The sequence below is a fragment of the Amphibalanus amphitrite genome, unplaced genomic scaffold (assembly GCF_019059575.1).
Source record: "Amphibalanus amphitrite isolate SeventyFive unplaced genomic scaffold, NRLGWU_Aamphi_draft 000258F_arrow, whole genome shotgun sequence".
In the NCBI taxonomy this organism is placed as follows: Eukaryota; Metazoa; Arthropoda; class Thecostraca; order Balanomorpha; family Balanidae; genus Amphibalanus; species Amphibalanus amphitrite.
Window position 1 is genome coordinate 596,050 of NW_024881753.1, and position 16,582 is coordinate 612,631.

Here is a 16,582-nt window from a genome sequence, read left to right on the forward strand (position 1 = left end):
ACAACATTGGACAAAACTTGAACTATTGCAAATTTATTAATGTCAGCGGAAAGACAATAGGGTGCTGAACATGCCACAATTGATTTGAGCATACATAACTTTTCATTTACAATTAATTTAACCTTCTGATTAATCAGTACATTTTAAGCTTTGAAATGCTTATTTTTATCGTTCACAAGTCAAAGTGAAAGGTTCCAAGCTCATGCCGTAAGGGGTATAAAGGGTAGGTACTTACCATCAACTTCATCTGCTCCTTCTGCGAGTACTTCCTTAGCAATATTTGATATTTGGCCTTTGAGGCTACTGAAGCTGTCCCCCAGCCAGGACATGATTGAAAAACGAATGAAGTCCCAAGCTTGGAGTTATGCACCACTTCTTGCAAGGTCTCTGCAATTGCTCCAAGACTATCAGCAACTACAAATCATTCATGGCCGTCCAGCATATTTGCCTTTTAATTAAATGAGCTGTCTCGACAGACAGGAATCAATAAGAGATCTAAAAATCATCATAAATTCAATTATATCCTGACAAGCCACCCAAACAACACGAATGGGACGCGTCATCACCTGCGCAGTTGTTTTGAAAGTATAGCGCCATTAGTGTCGTACTATCATTTTCCTGCTGACTGCTATATTTTTGTTTGCTTGTCAAATAATGGTATGTTTGATTCGTTTGATCATTTAGTCCAAAACCTCGCATGCCATTAGGTACTTTATTTTGCTATGTTTGTAATGAAAAGCCATTTCCTATCATTTTAAGGTGTCAAGAAATATCCACATGATTTAACTTTCTTGTTACACGATAATATTTATTTAACTACTTTCCAGAAACCAGTCTCGTCCGAGCGGATTTAGCAGTTGGCGCTCATCTAAAAATATTACCCAACGAAGGCTTGCATATGAAGAAAGCCGCCAAGTGGCTATCACTTTTGATTAATGACATTGACATTGAGGTGTGGACTGCAAACTTGTCCCTCACCCTCACCCAAGTCTCTCGGTAGTCAGTCATCGTGGAGAAAGGACCTATGTTATGTACAAGCAGCACGGCGGCATCGCGCCTTCCGCGGGCGAACGCTCAGCACGAACTACCTGCGGTTTAGGTCACATGCATAGACCCGGGAACAGGGGGGGCAGCGGGGGCGCTTGCCCCCCCAACTTGGGAGCCGAGGGGGCGGCGCCCCCTCAACATTGAGGCAGCGTGAAAGGATCTTTCTTCCCTTTTCCGGACTTCTTTCCTTCTTGTTTTCCATCTAAACATCATCACACGGCATTTTCCTAGCCATCTGAATGGTTTCTGCTGATACAGTATCGATTTCACAACATCTGCTATTGTTATCCCGTTTTGGTTTGGGCCTGGCCTTGGCCATGAGTTTGGCAGGCCAGATTTTATACTAGACCATTTTGAGAAAACTTTGAGAAATATATAACGTACAACGGTGGTAAAATCGTTGCTATAATATAGGTATAACACAGTTTACCCGCTCCGGGTGTGAGGGAGGGGTGTGGGGCAATGAGTGCACTGACGTGGCGCCCTCGGAAGGCCGGTATCTATGGGATTAAAGCTCAGCGACACTAAGGGCTTGTCTGATGCATTTGGTTATCGGTAGCACCCTCAGAATCACCGGCGTATAGGGCCCTCAGAGCCGCCGCGCCGGTAAGGGGCCTTTAGAGGCATTGGTATGGGCCGCGATGCATGGGTGCCGGTTCGGGCGCACAGAGGTGCTAGTGTGATTGTCCTTACAGGCGTTGCTCTGGGATCTCATAGACGCTGGTGTGGAGCCGTTACAGACGGGTGTGGGGTCTTTAGAGCTGCTGACGCGAACCCTATACAAACCAACAGGGGGAAACCCAACAGGAACTACAAACCAACCAGTGACCGGCACGGGGCCCTTAGGCCGGCAGAAGAAGTCTTGTGGGGTCCTTAGAGACCGGCATGGTACTGTCAGACGCCGGTGGGGCCCTCAGGGCTCAGAGTCACCGGTGTGGGGCCCTCCAAAGTTTCCAGTGGGTGGCCTTTAGATGCGCAGGTGTTGACTGTTGGATCCTCAGAGCCGCCGATATAGGGCTTTAGCACTGGTATAGGCACTCAGAGTTGGGGGTGTGAAATGCTCAGAGACACCGGTGTGGGCCCTCATAGGCGCCGATGAGGGCCCCCTCAGTTGCCGTTATGGGAACCTCGGAAAAATAAGTGTGTGACCATCACAGGCGGGAAATGCCCCTAGAACTGGCCCCTCATAGGCCGGTAAGAACTCTCAGAGGCCAGTAACGGGCCTTTGGAGACCACCGAGGGGCCCTTAAAATCTGCAAGATTCCCTCAGAAGCCGGCGTGGGCCCTTGTTGAGATTTTAGTGTGGTTATTTAGGGCCCATAAGGTGCACTAACGAGACCTATGAGGCCATTCTGAGTCGAAATATGGTCATCGTTAATCCTCAGCGGTCAAATGGCACCGCAGGTCCTCTCGGACCCGAGGGTCCCTTTCAACCCGATGGGTGGGGGGTGGGGGGGGGGGGTGGGGTACGTGTCCCCTTATACCCCTAACTACGCCACTGCTTCATATGCATCATGTCAGGCATTTTAGGCTCGCCCCCCCAACTTGAAAATCGTTCCCGGGCCCCTGGTCACATGGGATGCAGCATCGGCTTGCCAGTCTAATACAGTATGCTCTCTCGAAAGGAGATGATGCATTTATCTTGCAGAGGACAGGAGGATTTCGTTCAGCTTCAGTAGAGACAGACTTGACATGTTTCTTATGTATTTATCAGCTAACCGGTGATGCAAAACAAGCTGTACACATTTGGTATCATTCACTGTATTGTTTGGTGACATGCCACTACGGTTAAACTCTCGAAAAAGTTCACCGGGTGGCAGATGCAACATAAAAATCGCAGGCTCTTACAACTAAAAAATCGCCCGTAGTCACCAAACTATCCACTAATGCTCGGCAAAAGTTTCTATTCCACACGAAAACCACACAAATAAAACCAACTAACTTTCATCCGAGCTAAATACAGTTTCCAGATATCACTCTCACACACAAGCGTACAGCGCAGTCGCACCCACTCATACTATAAACAGCACAGTTCGCACCCACTCGTACTATAAACACCCACGATCGCACATAGTGCATATTGAGAGGCCAATGCCCGTTCACCCGAAGACACGCACACACGTCAGGACACCCTTCGGACCTCTGAGCGGCGCCCCTGCCGCCGCGGCCGGCGGACGCTACAAGATGATGCTAAACAGGCTGCTGGACTGGCTGTCTTCCGCCAGCGAGGAGAAGCTGCGAGACAACTTGGCGCGCTTCGGGTCCGTGGCGGGAGTGCTGGGCGTCTTCCGCTTGGTCGTCTGCGGAGAGCGAGCAGAATGGCTGATCAGTGATTACTATAGTTAAGGAGTCAGGGAAAACTGCGGATCGGGGGCGCGCCGCGGGATGGGACGCCGGAAAAGAGAGGTGAAACTGGAGAAAAGTACGCAACTGTGACAGAAATGCAATGAACGTTAATATTGCATCGATAAGATAAGAGATTATAAATATCCCCCAGAGCCCCGGAGTACAAGGAAGTAAGAGTCACTGTGCGCGGGTCCGGCCGCCGCCGCACCCACCGTACGTACGTACCTTCTCCTCGACGGTCTGTTGGAACTGCTCCTCGACCTCCGGGTCGGGCTCCGACTCCGACGGCTGCCGCTTCCCCATCGAGAAGGTGCGGTTGGATGAGTTTTTGGAGGAGCTGCCGGCCGGCAGGCTCAGGGAGCGTGCCGTGGTCACCAGGCGGGCCAGCGCCTCCTTCCCCCGGCGCAGGAACGAGCCGCGAGACACCAGCTGAGGGCAGGCGGACCGTCAGCTAACGTACCAAGCCAGTCACCTACCTGACCACCACCGTCAACCATACAGCTAGCAGAGAACAGCCAAGAAGGCCGGCGTCGGTTTTGGCATCAATAAGCGTCTCGGTATTCGATCGTCCGGTACTGCTACGCAAATCGGGTCGGAAAAGTACAAAGAATGGCAACAAGACTGCAAGTGTATCCGTGACCTTACCCACCTTGACGGCCCGCGGACTGGAGGGTAGCGGCGGTGGCTGGCCGGCCGGTCGGGCGGCAGCGGCGGCGGCGGGGGCGGCCGGGGCTGACTCAGCGGGTTTCTGTAGTCGCCGCACCACCCGCTGACCCGGCTTTATGAACGTGAATCCGCCACTCTGGGGCTCCTCGTCCTCTTCAGGACCCTGGGCGGAAACGGGGAGACGGGGTAAATGTCACCGACCAGTGGAAATATAGGCAACTGCAGCGGGACATTGAGCGACAACTTACTAACGCTCCCCCTTCGTCATGAAACGTTTCCAGGGCCTCGTTTCATAAAGCGAGTCCGTAACTTATGCCGGTTTTTGGGCTTGTATTGCAAGCGCATGTGAAAGGATAAATTTATTTCCCTTATCCCTTCTGTTCTTGCTTGCATGATAAATAAATTCAACGATTCAAACCATCGCCATCGCTTCACATGCACTTGCAATACAAGACCAAAAACCGGCGTAAGTTACGGAATCGTTTTATGAAACGAGGCCCAGCAAGACATACGAACTAGATTAGTAATGAAATGGTCATGTCGAAGATATTTCTTCTCCGTGCCCCACCAGTGACCCCTGCTCCCACCTTCTGTCCGTGCTCCTGGAGCCACTTTTCTCGCTCGTGCCGCTCCATGCGCCACTTTTCGTCCCGCTCCTCCTCTCCGGGGTCGGCCTCGTCGTCCGACGGGCGGCGCTCGTTCGAGTCGTCACCGGCGTCGTCTGGTGAGGGGATGGCGACGGTGAGGGACGGGGACTCGACGGGTGGATCTCAGCACAGCGGCAGGTGTCGCAGCGTCAGTGGTAGTAGGGTGAAACGAGTAGCTACGTAAGACGGTGAATAACGGTCAGGGACGACAACCGCCGAACAAGAAGAAATCACCACGGAGCGTAAACGCTGACTGAACCTCTGGGATACCACCTATCAGATACTCTAAACGGTGAGATACCAAACCGGCGTTAACTGACGGCTAGTGGTCAGATCAACACGGCCAGTGAACTGCGTCCATCGCCGGCCACTGACCTGCGTTACTCCAGCGGAACTTCCTCTCGCGGCCCTTGCCGTGCAGGTCGCCGTCCTCAAGGAAGCGCTCCTGGAACAGCTTCATCTCGCGGATGTCCTCGTCCAGCGCCTTCTTCTGGTGGATCCGTTCCACCTGGGGCAGATAAGAACGCCGGGATCAGCCGGACGTGCTCCTTCGTGTGCTCTTAACTATTCAGTAACTATGGATAACTAGGGTTACACTGCAATAATGCAATCCGGAGCGCAACGCAGGTGAGACTCGTCAAGGCCAACGTGGAGCAAACAATAGCGACGCGTATTCAATTCCAGATACACCTGCGAGCTTCACTTTCAAACCCAATCCCTTCTCACCCAGCTATACAAGTAAAGCGTTCCAGCATTAGTTCCCGTCCCCTCGCTCCTCGTTCCGCCCGTGTCAGCCGCACCTCGAGCCGCAGTTTTCGCTCGTCAATGAGCTCTGCGTCGGCCTCCTCCTCGTCCATCTTGTCCAGCTCGTCCCCGTCCTCCTCGTCCTCGGACGGCTCGTCCGAGCCCGACAGCTCCGCCTCCGCCTCGAAAAACTCCGACCGAACTCTGGGAGAGACGGACGGCAGACGGGGTCACGGGTCAGTCACCGAGGCATGCCTGGCAGTTACCGTTCTGCTTACAAGAGCAATGATAGTTGTTCTAAGGCTCATCAAATTAATGATTACAGCTTTCCGGACTCTGGTGTGGATCCACTCACTTTTTCCGGTCGCCGCCGAGGAATCCGGTGAAGTCGGTGGGCAGGGAGCTGTCCTCAGCGCGCGCCGCCTGCACGCTGTCCTCCCCGCTGTCCTCTCCGTCCTCGTCCCCACTGCCGGCGGCTCCGTGTTCAAACGGCTCGTCCCCGCCGCTCCCCTCGTCATCTACGGGGACAGGGAGGACGAGTTCACGCCAAGAACAACGAACAATTAAAACCATCAACAATCATGCCTGTCCGTACAGTGGGGAAGAGCGGCTGCTACAGCCTTCATGGTATTGACAAATGAATTAACATCCGATGTTTCCGGAGTCATTCCGTGTAGCCCACTCACCTGAGAAGACGAGCCGTCGGCGCCGCTTCCTCTGTCTGACCAGCTGGGAGCTGGAGGCGTCCTCGTCATCGGAGACAATGTCCAGTGGCATGTTGGCGTTGCCGTCCTCGAACATGTCGACCGCCGACATCAGCGACATCCTGACACAGAGAAATGCAGCCTCAGACATCACCTCACTGACACACGGACTGTGAATGTCGACCGCCGACATCAGCGACATCCTGACACAGAGAAATGGAGCCTCAGACATCGCCTCACTGACACAGGGACTGTGAATGTCGACCGCCGACATCAGCGACATCCTGACACAGATAAATGGAGCCTCAGACATCACCTCACCGACACACGGACTGTGAATGTCGACCGCCGACATCAGCGACATCCTGACACAGAGAAATGGAGCCTCAGACATCACCTCACCGACACACGGACTGTGAATGTCGACCGCCGACATCAGCGACATCCTGACACAGAGAAATGGAGTCTCGGACATCACCTCACTGACACACGGACTGTGAATGTCGACCGCCGACATCAGCGACATCCTGACACAGATAAATGGAGCCTCAGACATCACCTCACCGACACACGGACTGTGAATGTCGACCGCCGACATCAGCGACATCCTGACACAGAGAAATGGAACCTCAGACATCACCTCACTGACACATGGACTGTGAATGTCGACCGCCGACATCAGCGACATCCTGACACAGAGAAATGGAGCCTCAGACATCACCTCACTGACACATGGACTGTGAATGTCGACCGCCGACATCAGCGACATCCTGACACAGAGAAATGCAGCCTCAGACATCACCTCACTGACACATGGACTGTGAATGTCGACCGCCGACATCAGCGACATCCTGACACAGAGAAATGGAGCCTCAGACATCACCTCACTGACACACGGACTGTGAATGTCGACCGCCGACATCAGCGACATCCTGACACAGAGAAATGGAGTCTCAGACATCGCATCACTGACACATGGACTGTGAATGTCGACCGCCGACATCAGCGACATCCTGACACAGAGAAATGGAGCCTCAGACATCGCATCACTGACACATGGACTGTGAATGTCGACCGCCGACATCAGCGACATCCTGACACAGAGAAATGGAGCCTCAGACATCACATCACTGACACACGGGGGAGCACCAGACATCACATCACTGACACACGGACTGTGAATGTCGACCGCCGACATCAGCGACATCCTGACACAGAGAAATGGAACCTCAGACATCGCCTCACTGACACATGGACTGTGAATGTCGACCGCCGACATCAGCGACATCCTGACACAGAGAAATGGAGCCTCAGACATCGCCTCACTGACACACGGACTGTGAATGTCGACCGCCGACATCAGCGACATCCTGACACAGAGAAATGGAGCCTCAGACATCGCCTCACTGACACATGGACTGTGAATGTCGACCGCCGACATCAGCGACATCCTGACACAGAGAAATGGAGCCTCAGACATCACCTCACTGACACACGGACTGTGAATGTCGACCGCCGACATCAGCGACATCCTGACACAGAGAAATGCAGCCTCAGACATCACCTCACTGACACACGGACTGTGAATGTCGACCGCCGACATCAGCGACATCCTGACACAGAGAAATGGAGCCTCAGACATCACCTCACTGACACACGGACTGTGAATGTCGACCGCCGACATCAGCGACATCCTGACACAGAAAAATGGAGTCTCAGACATCACCAGCTCACTGACACATGGACTGTGAATGTCGACCGCCGACATCAGCGACATCCTGACACAGAAAAATGGAGCATCGGACATCGCCTCACTGATACACGAGGGAGCATCAGACATCACCTCACTGACACAGGGACTGTGAATGTCGACCAACGCCGACATCAGCGACATCCTGACACAGAGAAATGGAGCCTCGGGCGTCACCTCACTGACACAGGGACTGTGAATGTCGGCCAACGGCGACATCAGCGACATCCTGACACAGAGAAATGGAGCCTCGGACATCACATCACTGACACATGGACTGTGAATGTCGACCGCCGACATCAGCGACATCCTGACACAGAGAAATGGAACCTCGGACATCACCAGCTCACTGACACATGGAGGTGGCTCAGTGACATCGCTTCACTTGTACAAACACAGCAGGCACTCACTTACTCGTGTGACGGCAGACTGTCACAAATGCACAGCGGTAACGAAGAGTTAGTAGACGTCCCCAGTGATCAAAACGATAGGCAGCTGGAGTCGTCTCATTGACCTTCAAGCTGAAGCGAGAATAAAATGTGAGCCCATCCATACGACCTTTGACTGGTGACCCGACCCCGACACGTACCCCGGCAGTGGCTCAGAGGACGGGTCGCGGTCGGAGCCCTTCTTAGGGGCCGCCCCGGCCGTCCACACGCCGTCTGGAAAGGAACGAAACGTCAAACGTCACAGATCGGCTAAGAAATAACTAACCTAAGAAAGACTAAGAAACCGTCTCTTCGAATACTCCGAACATGCGTGCAAATATACAATTGGTTAAAGCCGCACATAAGCAACGGGTGACCAGAAGCAAGCCAAACCATTTAACGCAAGACAGTCACAACGGAGTGACCTAAGGACGAGCTATATATAATATCATATCTGGTTTCCATATGCGCAAGACTATCCTCTAAATCCCTCATGGATCTCCTAAGCTGTGCGATGCATACTGCAACCGCCAGCCAGCTCCCATAATGTTCAGCCTCACAGCTGTAGGACTGCTAAACTGTGTCCCCTGACCGACCTTTGTTGGTTGGCGCCGGCACGGAGAGCAGGTCCACAGGCTGGGTGTCGGCGCGGGTCACCTTCGCGGGGCGGCCAGAGACCGGCGCCGCTGCAAAACGGAACAGGGGCGGTGAGATGAAGTAGGAACTCATGACGTGACAGGAAGGCCCATCTCAGCAACGAAGAGCACAAATCACAATGGAAAACTTCTTAAAATTACTTGCTTATGGGAGTGCCATTCACATGCGCCAAAATCGTGCTTGAATTTCTTCTTTAATGTACAATTTTGACTCCTAATACAGCCTCAGAACACGAAATTACGTAAATCAATCCATATCCCTCTCACCCTCACAAAGCATGACGCAAATCCTTCGGGTGGATAACCTCACCGTCGAATTTCCCGGAGCAGAGACTCATCAAGTCGTCCATGGTGTCGTCCGCGGCGGGGTCGATCAGCGCGCCGATGGCCGAGCGGGGACCGCGGCCGGCGGCGCCGCGCGCCTCCGGACTCAGCCGCAGCGGCCCCAGCTGGGACAGCGAGTCGGGCAGGTCGTCCGCGGCGCCGGCCGGCAGCTCGTCCCAGTCGTCAGCCGGGGGCACGCTGAAACTGCCCGTCTGTGGGGAAAGATGGTAGGGATTCAGTGATTGGAGTAGAAGGTTGTCTGGTAAAGGCAGGTGAAAATCACAAAAAAAAACTCCTTTATTTACAAGTTCTGTACCCACAAGCATATTTCCCGCAGGTCAGCATAAGTCCGTTCACAATAGGCGTCTGCTGCCGTCCAATGTAGCTGTCTAATTCCTAACCCCACTCACCCCGTCTGTAGGCTGTGTGTCCGGTATATAGCCCCACTCACTCCGTCTGTAGGCTGCGTGTCCGGTGTATAGCCCCACTCACCCCGTCGGTAGGCTGGGTGTCCGGTCACCCCGTCTGTAGGCTGGGTGTCCGGTCACCCCGTCTGTAGGCTGGGAGTCCGGTGTATAACCCCACTCACCCCGTCTGTAGGCTGGGTGTCCGGTGTATAACCCCACTCACCCCGTCTGTACGCTGTGTGTCCGGTGTATAGCCCTCTCACCCCGTCTGTAGGCTGGGTGTCCGGTGTATAACCCCACTCACCCCGTCTGTAGGCTGGGTGTCCGGTGTATAACCCCGCTCACCCCGTCTGTAGGCTGCGTGTCCGGTGTATAGCCCCACTCACCCCGTCTGTAGGCTGGGTGTCCGGTGTATAACCCCGCTCACCCCGTCTGTAGGCTGCGTGTCCGGTGTATAGCCCCACTCACCCCGTCTGTAGGCTGGGTGTCCGGCTCCCCGTCCACCGGCTGCGTATCCGGCTGACCGCCGGTCGGCTGGGAGTCCAGGGCGGGTGTGAGCCTCGCAGACTCCTGTCCGGGCCCGTCGGCGGCGGCGCGGGTACCGCCGAACCTGAACCCTCCGCCGGGCTGGTGCGCCGTCACCAGAGAGCTGCTGGCCCGGTCAGAGTCCTGGGAGTCCGCCTGACTCGCAGAGTCCGCTGTGGAAAGGAGCGGGGAGTCACCAGAGAGCTGCTGGCGCGGTCCGAGTCCTGGGAGTCCGCCTGACTCGCAGAGTCCGCTGTGGAGTGGGAGATGTGTGTGAGGAACTCACGGCCGCAGAGTAGCATAGGCTGCATATTTCTACATACAATACCTGTCTCCATGGTAAATATGTTTAGCATAAAAAGGCTAGAGCAACAAACATTGGCCAGCAACCATATCATACAAATTAAAGTTTACCAGGATAGTTTAGCGATAAGCTGCCCCAGCCACGACAGGACGATGCTTTCGCCGTACGACCATGCTGCAGTCCATGGCCTCACACTACGATCATGTATATCCCGGTACAGGTGCTCCTTATAGTTACCGTGTGCGCCGCTCGGCTGTGTGCTGAACAGCTCTGGCTCCGTGGTGACACTGGCCCGGCGAGGTGGTGAGTCCAGCAGGTCCTCTGTGGAGGGGGGAGGGAGGGAAGCGTAAGAGCGTTTGCACGGACCGCATCGCTGCGTTACGTTGTACGGATTTCGTGGAGACGACGATACAGAACACACCATTACTGCTCTTACAGCGGCAAATAAATCAGTTGAATACGTTTGTCTTGTTTCAAAATGAAAAAATGCATTCAACAAACATATGATTATTTTAACACATTCCATTCTCTGTGACCATTTCCTTCCTCACCATCGTCATCCTCGAGAACCAGCTTCAGCTCGTCATCTCCTCCCTTCTCCCCCTTGTCTCTCTCCTCTCCGTCTCCGTCTCCGTCTCCGTCTCCGTCTCCGTCTCCGTCTCCGTCCTCTTCCTCGTCCTGTTCCGCCTCGTCGTCCACCAGCGGGCAGCGTTTCCGCGGCGTCTCCGTCAGCGGAGGCTCCTCCTCGGGCTCTGATTCGCCGCTGTCGCTGCTGACGTCACTAAGCTCCGCCTCCTCGTCCGGCAGGTCGTCTGACGGTGTGAGAAGGTGACGTTAGAAAGAGAGGTCACAACAGTCCAGTGAAGTCTGTCGCTGCTAGTGATATATCTATTCGACTTATTTTATCTACCAGTAAACATAACCCTGTCGCAATTCATGGCCTGCATCCATCAAAAGGGCTCAATAGCCTAAATATGTACGTACATCCCCTCACGTCCCAACAGATTCGCCCCGTCGCTCTCGTTTCACTCACCGAGGTAGCCGTCGTCCACCTGTTCGCTGTTGTACAGTTTGTACTGGCGCTCCCGTCTCTGCCGCGCCTCCTCCCTCTGCCGGCGGATGGTGTCGCGCAGCGCGCGCCGCAGCTGCTGCCGCTGCGCGCCCGGCGGACCGTCAGAGGGCTCGGCCCGGTCACCGGAGCTCACCGTCACCGGCACAGAGTCGGCCACCAGCTGCTGGCCGCCCGCCGCGTCACTCTCGAAACGCACCAAACTGCGGGGAGAGGGGGGGGGGGGGTCACTACAGAACCACACCAGGCTGGGAGGAGGGAGGGTCACTTCAGATCCGTGCCAGGCCGCAGAAGGAGTGAGGGATGGGGTGTCGATTAAAAAACCGTAAAAATATTGTAAATGTCGTTTCAGACATGTATGTATGTAGCTCTATGATTATGAAGCTGCACCCATAAGCTGTGTAACTATCACTCAGAGCCGCGGGTATCCCTCCCGCCGCTACTCACCTGATGTTGACGGTCTTCTTCTCGGCCTTTTTGGGTTTGGCGTTGGAGTGGCGCACGAAGCGCTCGACGAACCGATCCAGCTCGGTGGGCTCGGGCGCGCCGCGCTCATCGTCACTGTCGTCCAGTGAGACGACCTCTCCGCGCCGCTGGAGCCGCGGCGTGGCGCCCAGCACGGCGCCCAGCTGTGGCAGGCGGGCCGCGAGACGGGCCAGCCGGCCCGCCGAGCCCGCGCCGGCGGACGTAGAGGGAGCGGCGACAGAAGTAGCGGCAGGGGTGGCAGAGGTAGCAGGGACATCAGCGGTGGTGGCGGCGGCGGCAGCAGCGCGGGCGTTGACCTCGGAGGCGCTGTCGCCCGGCGCCAGGCTGGTGGTCTCCGTGTCCGCCGACACGGAGCGGGACTCCTCCGTCTCCGCCGGCCGCTCCTCCGCCGGAGGCTCCGGCTCGGGCTCTCTCCGCTCCCCGGCAGACCCGGCGGCGGGCTCCGCAGGGCCGGTGTCCGCTGCTGCTCCCGTTGCCGCAGTGCTCTCCGTCCCTGCAGCCGTGCCGATCTCTGTCTCCATCTCCGTGTCCCGCGGCTCCGTCTCCGGGCCCAGTGGCGTTCTTTCGGTCTCAGTGTGCGTCTCCGGCGTCTCGTCCGACATGGGCGGGGTGTGGGCGCCCTCTCCCGCCGGCTGCACGCCCTCCAGCCACTCCTGGACCTTCTGCGACGACTGGGACAGCACGCGGTCCTCCTCCTCCTCCTCCCGCGCCTCAGGAGCAGGAGCAGGAGCGGGGGGAGCGGCAGCAGCAGCGGGGGCAGGAGCAGCGGCGCGAGCGGCGGGCGGCTGCGAGCTGTCCGCGGCGGCGGCGGCGCCGTCCGGCTTCCACTCCGGGTCCGAGTCGTCCCCCTTCTCCGACTCAGACTTGTAAAACTCCTCGATCTCCTTCTCCTTCTCCTGCAGCTTCTTCCTGTGGGAGAAAAAGTAAAGGGAAAAATGGAAGACAACGTAAAATCACTGGACAAAAATAAATAAGTGACTTCATGACGAAATGGTAGAGCAAATGTGACGACGCAAAACGAACTGTGTGACTGTCATCATATCGCAGCTGGCGAGGGAACTGCGAATCTGGCTCCGGACAAGCCAATGAGCTATTCCTAGGCTTCACACGAATATCTTCCGCATTTTACTCCTGCAATGCTAATATGTCACGCTAACAGGCACCACCTCCCATTCCAAGTGCTGACCATATCTCAGCACCCTCTATTTTTCGCAGCTAAGCGACTCACGTGATATAGTCGGCCTCATCGGCGGCCAGTCTCGGGTGGTCGGGCAGCGCGGGCGCCTTCTGTCGGCGCGCCAGGAACTCGTGCAGGGTCCGCTGGCGCGGCCGGTGGTAGGGCAGGTTCAGCCGTGATTCGCGCGTCCGCCGCTGGGCGGCGCTGCGGATCTGACGCATCTGCTCGGCCGCCTCCTGGGCAACGCGGGAATGCGAGGGTTGTGGTTGTAAGCAGGGATGCGGAGCCGGAGCCGGAGTCGGAGCCGGAGCCGCCGGAGCCGGCATATTTTGCCCGGAGCCGGAGCCGGAGCCGGAGCCGTGAAACAATATAGCCCGGAGCCGGAGCCGGAGCCGGAGCCGCCAAAAAAGGGGGCGACTCCGGCTCCTTTTTATTTTTTGAAGAGGAAAAAAATAATTGACCTAGTTCGGTTTGACAGTACAAGGCAGTAAAACATATGGTACTTACGTCATGGGCCATCAAGTGAATGAAAAAATCCGAATATCCCCAGTATCCCACAGTACGCAAACAACTTCCTGTTTGCTCTTCCCCCCCCCCCCCACGTCTACTGCATCCCCAGAACATGAGGACCAGTCATCAGGTGACGGCCATTGTTTTCAAACCAGTGCAGTGGACTGCGACTCCCAGCACCGTCTCATCCCACACCCCCCCCCCACCCCTCACCCCCCAATGCAGCCGAGACGGGTGTCAGCTTACGATGGTTCACTGAACTCCGATTCGCGGCGACTGCGTTTCCAATGCCATCGCTTCCTAGCCCTTTGTTCTGCCAGTTCTCTCCGAGGTGCGTTTGCGCGGGGACGCGGTGAGCCGGTCATGGCAAAGAGTAACGCGTATAACCAATCCAATTTTTCTTCCACCCGTATTTAATTGATTGCGTAGGGGATGTACTTAGTCGGAGCCGGAGCCGCCGGAGCCGGACCATTTTACTCGGAGCCGGAGCCGGAGCCGGAGCCGCCATAACATTTCATCCGGAGCCGGAGCCGGAGCCGGAGCCGATTTTTTTCTCCGGAGCCGGAGCCGGAGCCGGAGCCGTCTGAAATTTCCACGGCTCCGCATCCCTGGTTGTAAGTGCATGCTGAAAACTGGCACAATACCCACATTTGTGCTGACTTTTAACGAAAGTGTCAGAAAATATCCAAGACAAAATGCCACAAGAATTGCATACCTGCTCGATTTTGCGCCTCTCAACTTTCTTCTTCTGTGGCTTTTTCTTTCTGCCAGACTTGGTTGTTCCCGCTTGGTCTTCATCAGCATCCATTGCTGGCTGTTGGGAAAAGGATGAACCATGAAAAATGGCAAATGACACACACCGAAAGAAATGAAACTTTCATATCCAAATGAACCACTACGTTAAAAAAAAAACGTTACATACAAGGCACGCAGGTCGTCATATCCGTCCTTACCGTGGGCGAGGCCGGAGTGTCGGGCCGGGGCCTCTCGTCCTCTGACGAGCTGTCGGCGAGCGCCATCAGCCGCCTCATGTTCTTCTCCTTCCTCTCCCTCTCCTCGTCCGCAGAGTCCCCGGCCGCGGCCCCTCCCTCCGCCGGCGGCCCGGCCCCCTTCTCGGCTGCCCCGTCTCTGCCCGAACCGGGTCCGTCCTCCTCCTCGGAGTCGAGGACGGGCCGGCGGACCCGGCCGCGCGCCGGCACCTTCCTCGCCGTCCCTGCCCCGTCGTCCGAGTCTCCGTGGTCGGCCGGCGGCGGTGCGGCGTCGGACGGCTCGTCGTCACTGTCCACGGCCAGGCGGCGCGCGCGCGGCCGGCGCACTGGCTCCTCGTCACTGTCAGAGTCCGAGGCCCGTCCTCCGTCAGCCTGCTGCTGAGGGCTGCTCTCTGGCTGTGTGTCATCGTCACTGGCAGCAGCAGGCTCCTGTGACTCAGCGCTCACATGGTCCTTACTGGGTGCGTCAGCTGCAGCTGCCTGACTACATTCCTGCGATGATTTCTCAGCAGACTGGCTCTCAACAGTGCTCTGGGCTGCAACAGTTCCAGAAGCATTGAGCTGTTCTGGCTCAGACTGACTGGCTGCCATATGTGCTGCTGGAGTGTTGGCAATGCTCTCCTGAATAGAGGACTCCACCACAGCTGCAGCCATTGCAGCAGCAATCTGTGCCCCTGAAAACAATAATGGTGAGGTGTAAATTAATTTTCAAAGACTAGCAGGCAACCACTATGGTTTTACTCACCTTAATCTACTTAAACAATTATATCTTATTTAAATGCATGAGTCAGGGTTATGATTAATCTGACCACTCCATTGCCAATTCACCCATAGCATTTAATGAGAAGTTCAAAGAACATGCATGCATCTAGTGATCTGTTCATGTGGATTTCTTGGTAAATAAGCAAAACAATGCATGTGTGATGTGGACTTAAATTGAAAAATGAAGTGGCCAACATCAACTAGCAATTGGCCTCAGAAAGGCACACTAAGCAAGATAATTCAATTGCATTTAATGCCGCTGGACTGAACAAAGAAAAGGCTGAAAAGTGGATCCATTATGAGCAACAGCAATAATGCTCTGTGCTGTGACTTGTCACCATCAAGTTAACTATCAACATCATCAGCCCTTGAGCATTTATGGACTTCTTCATCCCTGACAAACTTCATTTTAAACCATTGAGAAAGTCAATAGTTCTTACTGTTCTTGAACTTAGCATCTTTTTGACACTCTGTACCTCGTACCTCGTACTAACTCATTGGTAAGTACCCTCACTAGTCTGTTTAAGTACAAAAGTGGTAAATTTAAAATAATACCAAGCGTAAAAAATAGATCAAGCCAGCAAGTATGGCATGTATCAATTCCTTCTCTGGTTTGCTTTTTCACTGTAGCTGCAGAGCCTCCTTAGAGTTTACGTCAAGCTTGAGTCAGAGAGACTTTCTATTTCAGCCTACAAATGACTTCAAAATGTTCACTTTGCAAGTCAGCGGAAAAATCTTGGACACAACAAAACTAAACGATAAATCTACATTTTCTCACTTTATTCGCGCTGTTTCAGTTTCATCCCAAAACGCAAAATACACGACTGGGAGCGCTCGGAGCAAGGCGCTCGGAGCATCATCAGTCTTTTGATAAATTCCGCGCGCTTTATTTGTGAAGGGATTTGATGAAGGGATAGTATGAAAATAACTCTATAAAAATCTCACTTTTTATTTCCCCTATTTGAAAAATATAATTTGCATGTAGGTAATTCAATTTAAAAGATAAAGTAAAAACTCATATTGAAAAACGATACTTACACC

General features: G+C 54.8%; 2 protein-coding genes across 2 annotated transcripts in view; both read right to left on the reverse strand.

The window, feature by feature from the left end:
• The window catches only part of LOC122386647 (myosin-7B-like), a 45,793-nt gene extending 45,247 nt beyond the window's left edge, over nt 1–546 (reverse strand). Inside the window, exon 1 of the mRNA XM_043376033.1 lies at nt 236–546. Coding sequence (XP_043231968.1) covers nt 236–329 — 94 coding nt within the window. The 5' untranslated portion in view covers nt 330–546. The remainder of the gene's footprint in view (nt 1–235) is intronic.
• A 2,188-nt stretch (nt 547–2,734) lies between these two features.
• On the reverse strand, nt 2,735–16,381 carry LOC122386628 (claspin-like). Its single transcript, XM_043375992.1, has 20 exons — nt 16,320–16,381; nt 14,744–15,453; nt 14,506–14,604; nt 13,332–13,516; nt 12,065–13,012; nt 11,582–11,820; nt 11,100–11,360; nt 10,786–10,869; nt 10,188–10,417; nt 9,299–9,524; nt 8,929–9,018; nt 8,494–8,566; nt 6,137–6,276; nt 5,806–5,968; nt 5,507–5,654; nt 5,082–5,214; nt 4,647–4,780; nt 4,043–4,222; nt 3,619–3,822; nt 2,735–3,347 (listed from the first exon to the last, which is right to left on the reverse strand). Exons 2-20 carry the CDS (start codon nt 15,431–15,433, stop codon nt 3,225–3,227), a joined length of 4,350 nt encoding a protein of 1,449 aa, XP_043231927.1. The 5' UTR covers nt 15,434–15,453; nt 16,320–16,381; the 3' UTR covers nt 2,735–3,224.
• Between the last annotated feature and the right edge of the window lie 201 nt (nt 16,382–16,582).

Excerpts from the sequence above, each read along its gene's own strand:
- LOC122386628 (XM_043375992.1), bottom strand. The coding sequence starts at position 15,433 with ATGGCTGCAGCTGTGGTGGAGTCCTCTATTCAGGAGAGCATTGCCAAC. Across the intron at positions 9,019-9,298 it reads CTGCTCCGGGAAATTCGACG|CGGCGCCGGTCTCTGGCCGC; the intron begins GTGAGGTTATCC and ends TCCGTTTTGCAG. Across the intron at positions 5,215-5,506 it reads AGCGAAAACTGCGGCTCGAG|GTGGAACGGATCCACCAGAA; the intron begins GTGCGGCTGACA and ends TATCTGCCCCAG.